This window comes from Salvia hispanica, chromosome 2 (assembly GCF_023119035.1).
Source record: "Salvia hispanica cultivar TCC Black 2014 chromosome 2, UniMelb_Shisp_WGS_1.0, whole genome shotgun sequence".
NCBI lineage: Eukaryota > Viridiplantae > Streptophyta > Magnoliopsida > Lamiales > Lamiaceae > Salvia > Salvia hispanica.
Genome location: NC_062966.1, coordinates 4,393,422 through 4,406,982, shown reverse-complemented (window position 1 = coordinate 4,406,982; position 13,561 = coordinate 4,393,422). Strand labels below are relative to the sequence as shown.

General features: G+C 33.8%; 1 protein-coding gene and 1 pseudogene across 3 annotated transcripts; one reads left to right on the top strand and one right to left on the bottom strand.

The window, feature by feature from the left end:
• The first annotated feature begins 4,622 nt into the window (after window positions 1–4,622).
• On the top strand, window positions 4,623–7,838 carry LOC125208338 ((+)-bornyl diphosphate synthase, chloroplastic-like). 3 transcript variants are annotated; one of them, XM_048107926.1, is made up of 7 exons: window positions 4,623–4,872; window positions 5,152–5,230; window positions 5,313–5,700; window positions 6,062–6,271; window positions 6,603–6,741; window positions 6,829–7,053; window positions 7,325–7,838. In XM_048107926.1, exons 1-7 carry the CDS (start codon window positions 4,639–4,641, stop codon window positions 7,598–7,600), a joined length of 1,551 nt encoding a protein of 516 aa, XP_047963883.1. In that variant the 5' UTR covers window positions 4,623–4,638; the 3' UTR covers window positions 7,601–7,838. The 3 variants fall into 3 exon arrangements, with proteins under 3 accessions (XP_047963883.1, XP_047963882.1, XP_047963884.1); XM_048107925.1 differs by having other exon boundaries at window positions 4,966–5,230; XM_048107927.1 differs by lacking the exon at window positions 5,152–5,230 and having other exon boundaries at window positions 5,333–5,700.
• Window positions 7,839–12,298: 4,460 nt separating this feature from the next.
• Window positions 12,299–13,017, bottom strand: LOC125206152 (annotated as a pseudogene).
• Window positions 13,018–13,561: the final 544 nt, after the last annotated feature.

Sequence of the window (13,561 nt, the reverse complement as noted above, 5' to 3'; positions counted from 1 at the left end):
GCAAGAAGTACATTTTCTTGTTAAGTATGCATAGCACGGTTGATAATACTAGTTTTAAGTAATACATGAACGTGTGACTTATAATCACCAATTTTTTAAACACTTACTTTTTCTGTCTCACGGTAATTTTATCATATTTGTTTTTGAAATTTTTATTTTATTTTATTTCCTATTTTATTGTCTTCATTTAATTTCTAACCATTTATTTTTTATTCTTCGTGCCGAAAAAATGTTCCAACTAAGATGAGAACGGATGGAGTAAATTTATGTTAACAACCCGAGGAGGGAGTATATTTTAATGACAAACTCCCTCCGTCTCAACTAAGATGACACAATTTCCTTTTTAGTTTGTTCCAACAAAGATGACACATTTATATTTTTGGTAACTAATTCTCCTCAATTAATATATCCAACGACTTTTTTCTTTTTTTTAATTAAATATTCAACTCTCTTTCTCTCTCTCTCCATTTAATACTTACACCCACTCTTTTTCTTTCCCATTAACTATATGAATTACCAATTCCGAAAATTCCATATCGGCTTAAAAATACTTCCCCTGTCCCATTAAAAATGAATCGTTTTTCTTTTTTGGTTGTCCCATTAAAAATGAAATATTTCCTAAAATGGAAATAACTCTATCTCTACTTTTTCATCTTTCTTACTTTACTCTCTCTTCATTAACTCACAAAACAACACTATATAAAATCTCGTGTTGATTCCCATTGTTTCATTTTAAGTGGGACGGATGGAGCATGTCATATAGTACTACTATAATCTTTACACAGCTTTTTTTTTTGAGAAAATCTTTACACATGACGTGGCTAAATGAAAACCAAATCAAATTGAGTGAATTAACAAAAGTGTGATCCTTGTGCAAATTTCGTAGTGACTTTATGAGAGCGAAAAGTCGCATCCTTGTTGGTACAACTCGAATCAGAAAATGATTTGTCAAGAAAAGGTGAAAATGACCCTTCAAACTGTGTGTTTTCAAAGTTTTAGTGACGGAGAAGATTTGTGATGAACACATGTTTTGATTTAGGGGGACAATATTTCCACATTTTTAATGCCATTTGAGGTGGCTAGTGGCAATCCACAATAATATGGGACCGGGTTGATTGTGGAAGACAACTATTCATATATAATGCAGTTGATGGAATAGAATCATGTAGTACAAAATTGATCTCATGTATTTGATTGAATAACCTTTTTAATCCTATAAAATTAGTGTATAAATTTTTGATTTTAAACAATATGTTTTGATCGATATTTAATAATTTTGTAAAAAAATAACAATTAATAGTGTTTTAAAAGTTTAAAATTAGTTTCATATATTTATGCCAAAAACCTATTTGGTCCTACACATTTTAAATGGGTCAACTTTTAGTTATAAAAAATATGTTTTGATTCATATGTAACTCATTTATCAAGTCAAAATGCAGTAAACTGTTATTTTTTTTTCTAAAAAATTATAAACCAAAATATTTTTAGAGTGAACTCCATAAATGGTACCTGATCTTTCACTTTCGCACGTACCTAAACTTTTAAGAAATCCATAAGAAAAAGCCACATCTCCAGTAAAGTCAAAGAGAAAGTCACTGTCATATGTAATACTCTTTGAATTACCGTTTATTAAATGCCATGTAAACTTTAAATCCAATAATATCACCGGGCTATTAATTCTCAACTTTAAACTATGTATTCACCTCATTTTTCCATAAATTTGCCTACAAATGTATATATTTTCCTAATTTCAATACATGTATTTACTACTCTCATTATAGTACTCCCTCCTATTATAGTTTAGATAATTTATTTTGGGCGTGGAACTTTAAAATAATTATGTTAAATGAGTTAAATAGAAATAAAATAAAATAAAAACTATAATAAAATAGAGATATAGAGAGAACGAAGTACGATATAAAATAAAGTAAGAGAAATTATATACTCCTATATTACTTTTTTTTGCTAAAGAAGAAATTATTCAACTACAAATTTATAATGAGACATCAAAAAAAGAATACGACTCAGCTACAGATGGACGTGGAGTATATTATGTATTACTCCCTCCGCCAAAATCTGGTACATTTTGCCATATTGGGTTGTTCGTCATTTAAAGACACATTTACCTTTTGTCACTTTTATGAAGTGGACTCTACACTCCGCTTAGTCATTGCACTCACATTCTACCAAAAAATTGCTCCCTCCGTCCTATAAAAATATGAGCATATCATATGGCACGAGAATTAAGAAAAAATTGGTAAAGTAAGAGAGGAGAGGGAAATGGTAGTTAAAGTAGTGTTACTGGATAGTGTGATCCACATTATTATTAGTGTTTTAATGGTGGTATAAGTTGTAAATTACTTGATTTATAAGAGTAATCAATTGGGATAACTTTCCATAAATGAAATGCCCGTATTTTTATGGAACGGATGATAATAGAAAGTGCATATATTTTTACGGGATGGAGGGAGTAATATATAAAAATGGAATTCATGCTATACTAACTTTTATTATTCATTTCCTTTATAAAGTCAAACAATATCTTAAAACTCAGTCAAAATGTATCTTTAATTAGCGGGTGGAGCGAGTATGTATTAATGTGTTATGAATATAAATTTAAAAATTCATACTCCCTCTGTTTGCCATTTATAGTCCCATTTTGAATTCGCACGGATTTTAAGAGATTGTTTGACTTCCTGAAGAAAAATGGAGAAATGAGTTAGTGGAATATAAATATCACTTTTATATATTGATTTTATAATAAAATGTGAGCATAATGATTTAGGTGAATGATGGGGTCCACTTGTTTAGAATGAAAAAAAGTAAATGAGACTTTAAATCGTAGACAATCCAAAATGGCAAAATGAAACATTTTTTCACAAACGGAAGGAGTATAATCGTATGTTTTATCTTAACTATTTAGTTTTGTTTTATTTATTCTTTATCATATTTCATCGGTCACACTCTAAGTGAATCATTTTCCTTTTAGAGATGTTACACTCTAAATAATACATTTCTAAAAAATGAAGGGCTCTCTACTTTTTCCACCCCACATCTCTTACTTTATTCTCTTCACTTAACATACGAAAAAACACTATATAAAATTTCGTTCTAGAATAGAAAATGTTCCACTTAGAGTGAGACAAAGGGAGACTAATTTTTCTTTTTTTTTTTTTTGTTTTTAAAATTAATTGCTAATGAGTGCTGGTATATAGTACTCCCTCCATCCACTAATATAAGAGTATATATGGGGTCCTATTTTTAAGAAATATAGTAGAAAAGTGGGTTGGATAACTTAGTAAAAGGTGGATCCTATTTTTATAAAAAAACATAAGATAAAGTTAGTGGAATATGGGGTCCATTACAAAAGTAGTAAAAAAAACATATGAAATTTATTGGTGGACAGACAAAAATGTAAAAATAGAAAATTTATTAGTGGGCGGAGGGAATATTATATATGTAGAATGCAATCTTTGAAAATACTCACTCTGTCCCTTAAATTTTGTCAATTTTGACTGGATATGGATTTTAAGAAATTTAATGAAAAGTGAGTTGAAAAAATTAGTGAAATGTGAGTCATACTTTTATATATTCTTGCAGTCCCACCAAAAATGACACACTTACCTATTTGGTTTGTCCACATTATTAAAAATAGAAAGATCTTTATCTCTTCTTTGTTGTCTCTCTCTCTTTATTCTCTTCACTTGACAACACAAAATTAAACTATATAAAATATTTGGGATATGTTCTGCACGAGAAAATACTGTTTCATTTCAACTTTTGTAAAGACGTTATATATAAAGTTGAATATTCCAGAAGTAATAATTATAAAAAATCAACATGTACGGATTATTTAAATTCCTGGTTTCATCTCTTGCTATTGTAGATTTGAGGGGCGCCAGTGCAGGATGAGTAGCCCAATTGGCTTTTGCTAAGCAGGTTTGTAATTTGTTGCTTAGTGAAGCTCGGAGTTTGTCTTATATATCTCTTCTTTTCTTTTTGGCTGTGTCTTGGGAGTGTTGCTGCTTTGCTTTGGTTCTCGTTTGTGGTTTGTAGGCCTTCTTGTAGTAGTTGTTATTCTGTTGTTTTTGCTTGTTTTTTGATTCTCCTATGTACGTCGGACCTTTGCTCGCCTTTTATTGTTTAATGCATAAAAAAAAGAGCATCTCTAATCATTTACACTAAACTCAAACTCATTTTAGTGTAAATGTCACATCAAATATAATTTTACTTCAACCATTTACACTAAACTCAAATTTTAAAAAATATTCTTTATATTATGCACTTTTTACTCATAAAATTTGAAAAAAGTTGGGTTTGAGTTTAGTGTAACCTAAAAGTAGGCATTTTTTCTCTAAAAATAAAAAATGAGATTGATTTTAGAGTACTATTGAAACTAATTATCTATCTCATTTTATATTTTAGTGTATCATTGGATATGATTTAACGTCTTTGATATCCGCGAAGTGGGTTTTGGGGAAATTTTCTTTAAAAGTAGTACAAGTCGGTTGGTGGGACATGCTAACTGTCTGATTGTTGATAAAAAAATATTAGTATTTGAAATAATTCCCTATCAAAACAACTTGGTTATAAAAACTACCTATATATTTAAAAGAGAAACCCAAACTAAGAAAAAAAATGTGTACCATTAGCATGCATGTATCGATCCTTAGCAAGCCACTAAATTCTTTCCACAGCTCGAAGAGGAGATCTTCAAAATCATGGCCGGTCTCTTGTATTCTGCCCACTGCTCGCCTTCGCGCTTCTTGCTCCTCACAACGAGAAGAAGCTCATCAACTCCGACGCTCCGGAAACTACCAGCCTTCCCTTTGGGATTTCAATTACATTCAATCTCTCAACACTCCTTATAAGGTTTCATTAATTTGTTGCTGCTAATTAATTATACCTAATTAATTTTCTTCCTTTGATAGTATATGTATGTATTGTAAATTGTAATTTCTATAGGAGGAGTGGCACTTGAATAGAGAAGCAGAGCTGATTGTGCAAGTGAAAATCTTGCTAAAGGAAAAATTGGAATTTGTACAACAGTTGGAGTTGATTGATGACTTGAAATATCTTGGACTTTCTTATTTTTTTCATGATGAGATTAAGGAGATTTTGGGTCTTATACATAGATATTTCCATGATAAGGTAGTGGATGGAAGTGATTTGTATCTCACATCTCTTGGATTTAGACTCCTCAGACAACATGGTTATAATGTTTCCCAAGGTTATGCTTTACACATTTTTGATTTCTCTACTTAATTAGAGTTATATATAAAGATGAATCCAATTTTATGTATTGATAACAGAGGTGTTTGATTGTTTCAAGAACGAGAAGGGTAGCGATTTCATGGCAAGCGTTGGTCGAGATACGAAAGGAATGTTACAACTCTACGAAGCATCTTTCCTTTTGAGAGAAGGTGAGGATACACTTGAGCTAGCAAGACAATTTGCAACAGAAAATCTGCAGAAAACTCTTGATGAAAGTGGTGATGAAATTGACAAAAATCTATCATTGTGGATTCAACATTCTTTGGAGATCCCTCTTCATTGGAGGACACCAAATCTTGAGGCAAAATGGATGATAGATGCTTACTCGAGGAGACCTGACTTCAATCCAACGATTCTTGAGCTCGCCAAACTAAACTTCAACATTGTTCAAGCAACACAAATAGAGGAACTCAAAGATATCTCAAGGTGAACTAGCTAGGACTATTTATTTATTTATTAGGAATAATAGCCATTTAAATAATGAAATTTAGTTAAATTCTTTCGGTGATCATGCTCAAAACAAGGCCATTTCATTAAATACATATTTTCTTTTTCTTTTTTTATAAATAATGTCATTTTTTTAACATAATTGACTGGAAGACTATTTCTACACAGATGAGATCATTATAAACAAATCGAAATTTCGTGATTTAGTATTTTGTTTTCAACTTATGACACTGATTAAAATTTGACTAAATTTCGTAATTTATACTGTTATTTCTCCTATTTACAAAGTTATAAGGACTTGCTTTATTTTGTTTAACCTTCGAACACATATGTTGTCCAGATGGTGGAATAATTCATGTCTGTCTGAGAAACTACCGTTTGTGAGGGACAGGCTGGTGGAAAGCTACTTTTGGGCAATTGGAGTCTTTGAAACTCGCTATGAGAGAAAAACGGCTGCCAAGATAATAACTCTAATAACATCTCTTGATGATGTTTACGACATCTACGGTACACTAGACGAACTTGAATTGTTCACACTCACCCTACAGAGGTTCGTCTTGAGTTCAGTCTTAATTTCAAACTCCCTAATCAAATACAAAAGTAATTTTCAGATAAGAAGGATGTCATTTTTAGACCGTTTTTAGTTATATTTAAAAAATTCTGATTTTAAAAACAAAGAAAGCATCTAATAAAGAACCCCATGTTTTACAAATTCAAATTTTTTAAAATGAACTAAAACGATTTGAATAATGACATTATGTGTTTTAGTTATGCAGTTTGACATTAATATCAAGTTTTTGTTTTTATAATAATTCATATACTATATATCTACAACTCTAATCTTCATATCAACAAATTTAAATTGAAATATTAAATTTCAGATGGGATACAGAAGCAATCAATCGACATCCTTATTACTTGCAATTGTTTTATTTGGTAATCCACAACTTTGTTTTCGAGCTAGCACACGACATTCTTAAAGAAGAGGGTGTCATCAATCTCCCATATCTACAGAAACCGGTAATTAATATATATAAATATCTTCTTAATTGATTTCCTCTAATAGAATGAGAGGTTGTAACATGTCTAAATATGAATTATTGGTAGTGGGTGGATTTGGTTGAAGCATATTTACAAGAGGCAAAGTGGTACTATAGTGGATACACACCAAGCATGGAAGAATATCTCAATAATTCCATCATTTCGATAGGAGCTCCTACTGTATTAGCTCAAGTTTTTCTTACATCCAAAGACAAGCTGTATAAATACAACCATATAATTCGTCTTTCGGGGATGCTTGTACGGCTTCCTGACGATCTAGGAACATTGGCGGTATGTGTACAAAATTACTCTCAACACATCTTATCTTCTTTATATACTTTCTTCGTATCAAGTTTTGTGATACTCAGTAATAATTTCTATTGTCTATAAGAAAAAAGAAAATTGTATCTAAGGAGATAATTAAGTGCATAGCAGATGAAAAGAAAAAAAGGTACTATAAAGTAAAAGAGACGATTAATTTTACCAAAAGAATAGATGTTTGACACGTCTCAATAACGGATACGAGTTACTTGCATTGGATATTAATTTTCTCTTTGAATAGTTTGAGATGAAGAGAGGGGACGTGGCGAAATCAATCCAATGCTACATGAAGGAGCGAAACGTTAGCATGGAAGAGGCGGAGGAACACGTGAGGTTTCTGATAAGGGAAGCGTGGAAGGAAATGAACACGGCCGGTGGTTGTCCGGTTAGGGATGATTTTGTTGAGGCAGCAGCTAATTTTGGAAGAGCGGCACAGTTTATGTATCTCGACGGAGATGGCAACCACTCTAAACTACATCAACGGATTGCGAGTCTTCTGTTTCAACCATGTGATTGAAGAATATAGTGACACTATGTCTCAAAATAAAAATAAAAATACATGTGCTTGAATAAATCAGAGAATTGATTATTTTGTGCCAATTGATGGATATTAATTTTGTGCAAAACATGGTGTGGTCTAGCTATTTCGGCCAGGATTTAATTAGAGGGACTCGTATAATTAATTTAGCTCATCTACATAATTTTTCGTACAATCCATTTTCTCCCTCAATTTAAGCGGTCATACGTCATGTCAATCTTTATAAAGAAAGTTTGCCACGATTCAAGTAGAGGGACTAATAAATTTTTTTTTTTTACATTTTAAATTATCTATACACATTAATCTCCTTTAATTTTTGATAAATTTTGTCTCTAACGAGATGATCTATCTTTATCAAGAATACCTTTAATCATTTTATTACCCTATTTCTTTTATATTTTAATTTATATTAAAACTAATCTTTTTTTCTATCAATATAATTAATAGTATAATATTAATAGTGAACTATAGTTGCTATTCTATATTCTCCAGCAGTCCGTTATTAGAAGTCCCGCTTTACCATTTTAGTTTGTTTGCCATTAAAAGTCTTGGTTCACTTTTATTAGAGCATCTCCAAGAGGAAAATGTGTATTGAGAAGGTATATTTCTCATTTACCTTCTCAAAAAGGTTATTATACATTCTTAAAAAATAATGGACTCAAGGAAAGAAGGTAAATTAAAAAGGCAAACAAAAATAACTACTCCCTCCGTCCCAATAAATATGAAAATTTGCTTTTCGGCACGAGATTTTATGCAGTGTTATTTTGTGAGTTAAAGAAGAGAGAGTAAAGTAAGAGAGATGGAAAAGTAGAGATAATGTTATTTCTATTTTAGAAAACGTTTCATTTTTAATGGGACAGCCTAAAAAGGAAAACGTTTCATTTTTAATGGGACAGAGGGAATAATTTTTGTACCTTTTATATCAAGAAGAGGTAGATACCTTCTCAAAATGAAAGAAGGTTTAATACCTCCTCAAATACTATTTCCATTGGAGCATAAAATTTTATGAAGAAGAGTAAATGTGGTAGTTATTTATCTTTACCTCTCCATTTACCCTTTTCCTTAGAGATGCTCTTATAAATGTTAGATAGACCTCACTTTCCACTAACTCATTACGCTTATATTCTATTATAAAATTAGGGTGCGTCTGGTAGCCACCACAATTTTTAACATGTTTCCATGGTTAATGGGCTTTCCTTAATTGGTGGATGGGATAGTAGGTTGTTTAATTCAGTCCATATAGGATGATTGAGCTTATTCAAGCGTTTGGTTCAACAAGGGAGTGAAGGAAACAAAATGCCATCTGACTAAATTACCCCCTCATGTCTGGGCAACTAATTAGCGTCGTTCACCCCAAATTTTTAGCCAAATTAGGCGGTAAACCTAGATTGATTCCCGCCAAATCACTCTGAAACTTCATTTGGCAGCATAAATAGGTCACTTTAATGATGGATTATAGTGACCAGCATTGTATCATGGGCAAGCATAACGCCTCGTCGAGCATAACCGAACCGGCGAGCATCTTTAGCAGCTGAATCAAAGGTGGTGTTCATATTTTGGCTCAAATCAACATGTGTTTCCTCATCCCGGGTGTTGTTCGAATTGTATACCAAGCTGCTAACCATATTTAAAATAGTCAAGTAGTTATGTTGATGGTCACAGATAATGTCCTCGATCATGACTACTGCGGCCTCGGCCTCCTTACACTTTCTCTGCCTTGGGTCTTCTATTCTGAAAATGGACAGACGGAAAGTTAATCTTCAAGGGACAAGAACATGCAATCAGGATCATACTCGACTACAACAAAAAGCTAATAAAGAGAGCTATATCATAGAGCGACTAGGTTGCTAGAACGAGGGACACTAGTGTAGATGGAATTCTTAAATAACCGAATAACAACCACATTAATCAATATGGAAATAGTCAATTCACAACTCCAAGTTCGAACTATTAGGCCATTAAGGAACAACAACATAGAAGCACAAACTAGCTTCTTGTAGATGCACAAGAATCTCCTCACAATTGAGTGACATTTTTTGTGGCTCGACCAAATCAATTATGCAAGACAAAGTCATCGAAGATGCATCTTTACAAACTTTGCTAAAAAACAGAATGATTGCAAGAAAACAACCAGACCAATTCCTTAATTCAGATCTTAAACCAACAGATCGCAATCCAAAAAACCTCAAATTCGAACTAATATGACAACAAGGAACAACAACTTAGAAGTACAAACTAGCTTTTGGTAGATGCACAATAATCTATCCCAAAATGAGTAACAATAGAGGATGCAGGACGATATGAACTCTGCAACCCAGACTTATCGAAGACATGTTCGCAAAATTGGCACAAATGTAGAATGAATGCAACATTAAATCCATATTCAAAACATAAACCAATAGATCGCCCTTCCAAAAAATGCAATTTGACCGTGCAAATTTGTAAGCTACAGATGCATAAACTAATTAGTTCAAATCGGACCCAAATTCAAACATCAACACCAAATACATATTCACTGCAAAAAGATCGAACACCAAAACACTAGAAATCGACATACCCGGACGAAGGTATTGCGACAGAAGCGAAACTGAAAGGAGTCGGACACTGGCGAATGTTGAGTGGCACACTCGTGATGACGGGTGATAAGTCGTATTCTAGGCCTTGGTTACTGGTCAGTATTATGAGCTTAACGTGCATATTTTGCAAGAAAAATGCGTAAGTGTGCAGGAAAAGGGTACAAGTCAGCAGGAAAAGAATTGGGAAGTTCAAGTGAAAAAGGACGCCAGAAGGGTGCAATACTGACCAGGATGCATGCCCAAAGGCTCGAGATGGAGAGGAGAGGATTGCTAGCAGACGGCCAACTATTTAATGGGGGCAAAAGTGAAAATTTGCAAGGAAGAACAACCCTACTTTTTAGGGCAAGCCTCCCTATAAATAGAAGGTCACATGAAGAAAGAAGTATCGACTCACTCACACAAGAAGCTCACTCTAAAAAGAACATACTTAGAAACCGCTCTCGGAAGTCTTATCTCCGAGGCGGTGGCTAGCTCCACAACTCTCGTTCCTCGCCACCAGTCATGATCACTTGAAGCCGTCTAAGTTCCACCGGAGTTCATCCGCCGTCTACTCTTCAAGCCGTTTTAGTTGCCAGAAACTGTTTCATCGACCAAGTGGCAAAAACAATCTTCATTTGCTTTCTTAGTTTAATTTCGTACTTCGTTTTATCTCGTTGGATCTTGTTAGAACTTAATTTCTATTGCTTTTGAAGTCTTTTGTTGCGATCCAAACGTTTGATATGGAAGTTGTTTTTATTTCATCTTTTATTCGTGGTTATGTTTCATTCTGTCTAGGTTAGTTAGATTCAGCTGTTTATGTTTATTTTCTAAGTGTTGAAGTCTGATTTCGTTAGAGTAAGCTAGATCTGAGTTTGTTAGTTAGAATTCCAAGGTTTCACCGTTTGATTTATAGTTTAATGCATGAATTCTGTAATTACGTGACTGTCGCCACCTTGCATGTTAGTCAGTATGTCTAGGTCTAAGTTTATCGGTAGTTAATCCTTAATTTCTCGCTTTTAATCGTGAATCTTAGTTGTAGAATTCACTGATCTGAATTGTTATTCATGGAATCTGTGTTCACTTGAATTTTGTGCATATTTGTTGGAGAAGACAACATCAACATCTGAATTGGGGACCATTTTTACTTTTCAGCCACTTTTGCACTTTACTTTTTGTAATCAATACTCCCTCTGTCCGCCATTAGGAGTGAAGGAACTGGCAGCGGAAGTGCTCACATAAATCAATTACATAATAATTCTGATCTATTTAGCAGATTATTTAGACAAAATCTATTCGCGTAATTTTAACATGTATCATGCTCATAACTCAAATAAAACATGCTTTAAATTAATTGAAACCTAAAACATGCTTTTCTACGATTTAGCCATTATACCTTGATGATTCTCCAAAGAATCGAAGATAGCTAACGCCTTCTCCACGTGAAGATCTTTATTACAAAACCACAGATCTTCTATCTGGTTCCCGGACTGTAAACGATATCGTGGTGGGCTGATCTCACCAGTGTACCCACTTGAATAAAGAAGACGGAAATCCTTTCCCTCATAGGAGAGAAAATCGCCCATTGTCTATGTAAAGACGGGGGGGGGGAGAGGGGGGGGGGAATTTTTTTGAAGAGAAAATAAGTATGTATATTTCTGTTTCCTTTATTCTCCTATTTATAATAAGTCACATATTGGGCTCAGACAGGGATCTATGGAAGGCTTTGGATATGAGCTCCTCCAATTGGTTTTTTACTAATTAAACTAAACCCAATTTAATATAAGCTTATAATTGGAATATTAAGAGCAGCCACTACATAAGTAATATTGTACTCCCCATCCAAATCCGAAATTATAAGTACTTCGGGTTTCCATTATTTAATATTTATTTCCCGCGCTTAAGATAGAAACATCCATTAATTAATTATTGTCTGCTATGGACTTAGTTAATTAATATCTTATTTATTCCAAGAGAGGACTCAGCAGGAAAATCTTATTTATTATTCATAGAGTAACTAAACTCCAACTAGCTAGGTTCCGAATAATAAAACCTTATTTCAAGCTTTTTTTTTTTTTTCCAAAAACAATGAGAAGATAATTTAGGGTAAAATCCCAAGTACCAATCAATGTGATCTTGCTGGCAGAAGTGCAATGTAACATGAAGATCCTTATCAGAAAAGAAAATAATTTTTAAGTCAAAACTCAAAAGTAGTGAAATGTGGTTGGAAGAAAGGCAAATATGACAAGTTCTATGCCTAATGAGGATAACACCAATGTTGGAGGCCTTATTGAGGATAACACCTTCGTATTTTACTTGGAACCACTTTATTGAATCCTCCTTTGTAACTCTGTGTTGGATGCCAACACGAGACTTGTACCTACGGCGGCGACCAACACTGTAACCAGGGCGCTCAAGGACAACGTAGAAGTCCATACCATAAATACCGGTTGAAGGGTCATACTTGATTCCAAGATCAATATGCTCCTGAATACCAAAGCCAAAGCAACCAGTTTCACTAAAGTTTCTTCTCAACAGTTCATACTCGACCTTCAGACCACTTTCAAGGAGCTGCATTGCCTTATCACCACGAACTGTCACGTAGCATGCAATTTTTTCATTACGCCTGATGCCAAAGGAACGCACAGTGTACCTTGCCTTGGAGAAAACAGGGGTTTAGCCGCTAAGCTGTTCCCAGACCTTAGCGGCTCTGGTGAGACGATCTCCGCTCTCACCGATGGAGATGTTGAGGACGAGTTTCTGTACTTTGATTTCCCTCATTAGGTTCGACAGCTTCTTCTCCGATGCCATGGCGGTGAGGTAGAGAGGCTGCTGAGAGGGTTTTAGGGATTATAACCTTATTTCAAGCTTCTCTTGAGGATGTTATCAAACGAGACTCACCTCGCGCACGATTCAACATAATAGCAATCCTAGCACCGCTAGATATTAATCACCACTCCCTAATATACCAGGCTTATTGGGTTGCGAAAAACCCGCACCATTTGGTAAGTCAAAGTAGTGCATAATCAATACCGTATGCTCAATACTAACGTACATTGATTAAGAAATAACAATTTACAAGACCTTGTCTTTCAATAGATAGCATAAAGACTGTCTCGCTGTTAGATCCATTCAGTGCTATACCACACCAACGTCATCTTATTTCAGTAAGGCTTAGAAATAATCGGACCGACATTGCAACCTTTCACGATAGGTAGTCTAAGCCTATCTAGGTTGTGAAATTCTTCTTTTTCTTTGTTTAGAACTGACCGTGTTACCTTAAAGTGAACGACGCCCACAACCGGTCTACTAAAACGAAGACTTAGACTTTGTTAAGTTAGTTATACATTTAAACATGTAATTAACATCCATTAAATGTAAAACATAA

Coding starts and splice junctions, on each gene's coding strand:
- LOC125208338 (XM_048107925.1), top strand. CDS start 4,639: ATGTGTACCATTAGCATGCATGTATCGATCCTTAGCAAGCCACTAAAT. Junction 5,231..5,312: donor TGGTTATAATGTTTCCCAAG/GTTATGCTTTAC, acceptor TATTGATAACAG/AGGTGTTTGATTGTTTCAAG. Junction 7,054..7,324: donor ACGATCTAGGAACATTGGCG/GTATGTGTACAA, acceptor CTCTTTGAATAG/TTTGAGATGAAGAGAGGGGA.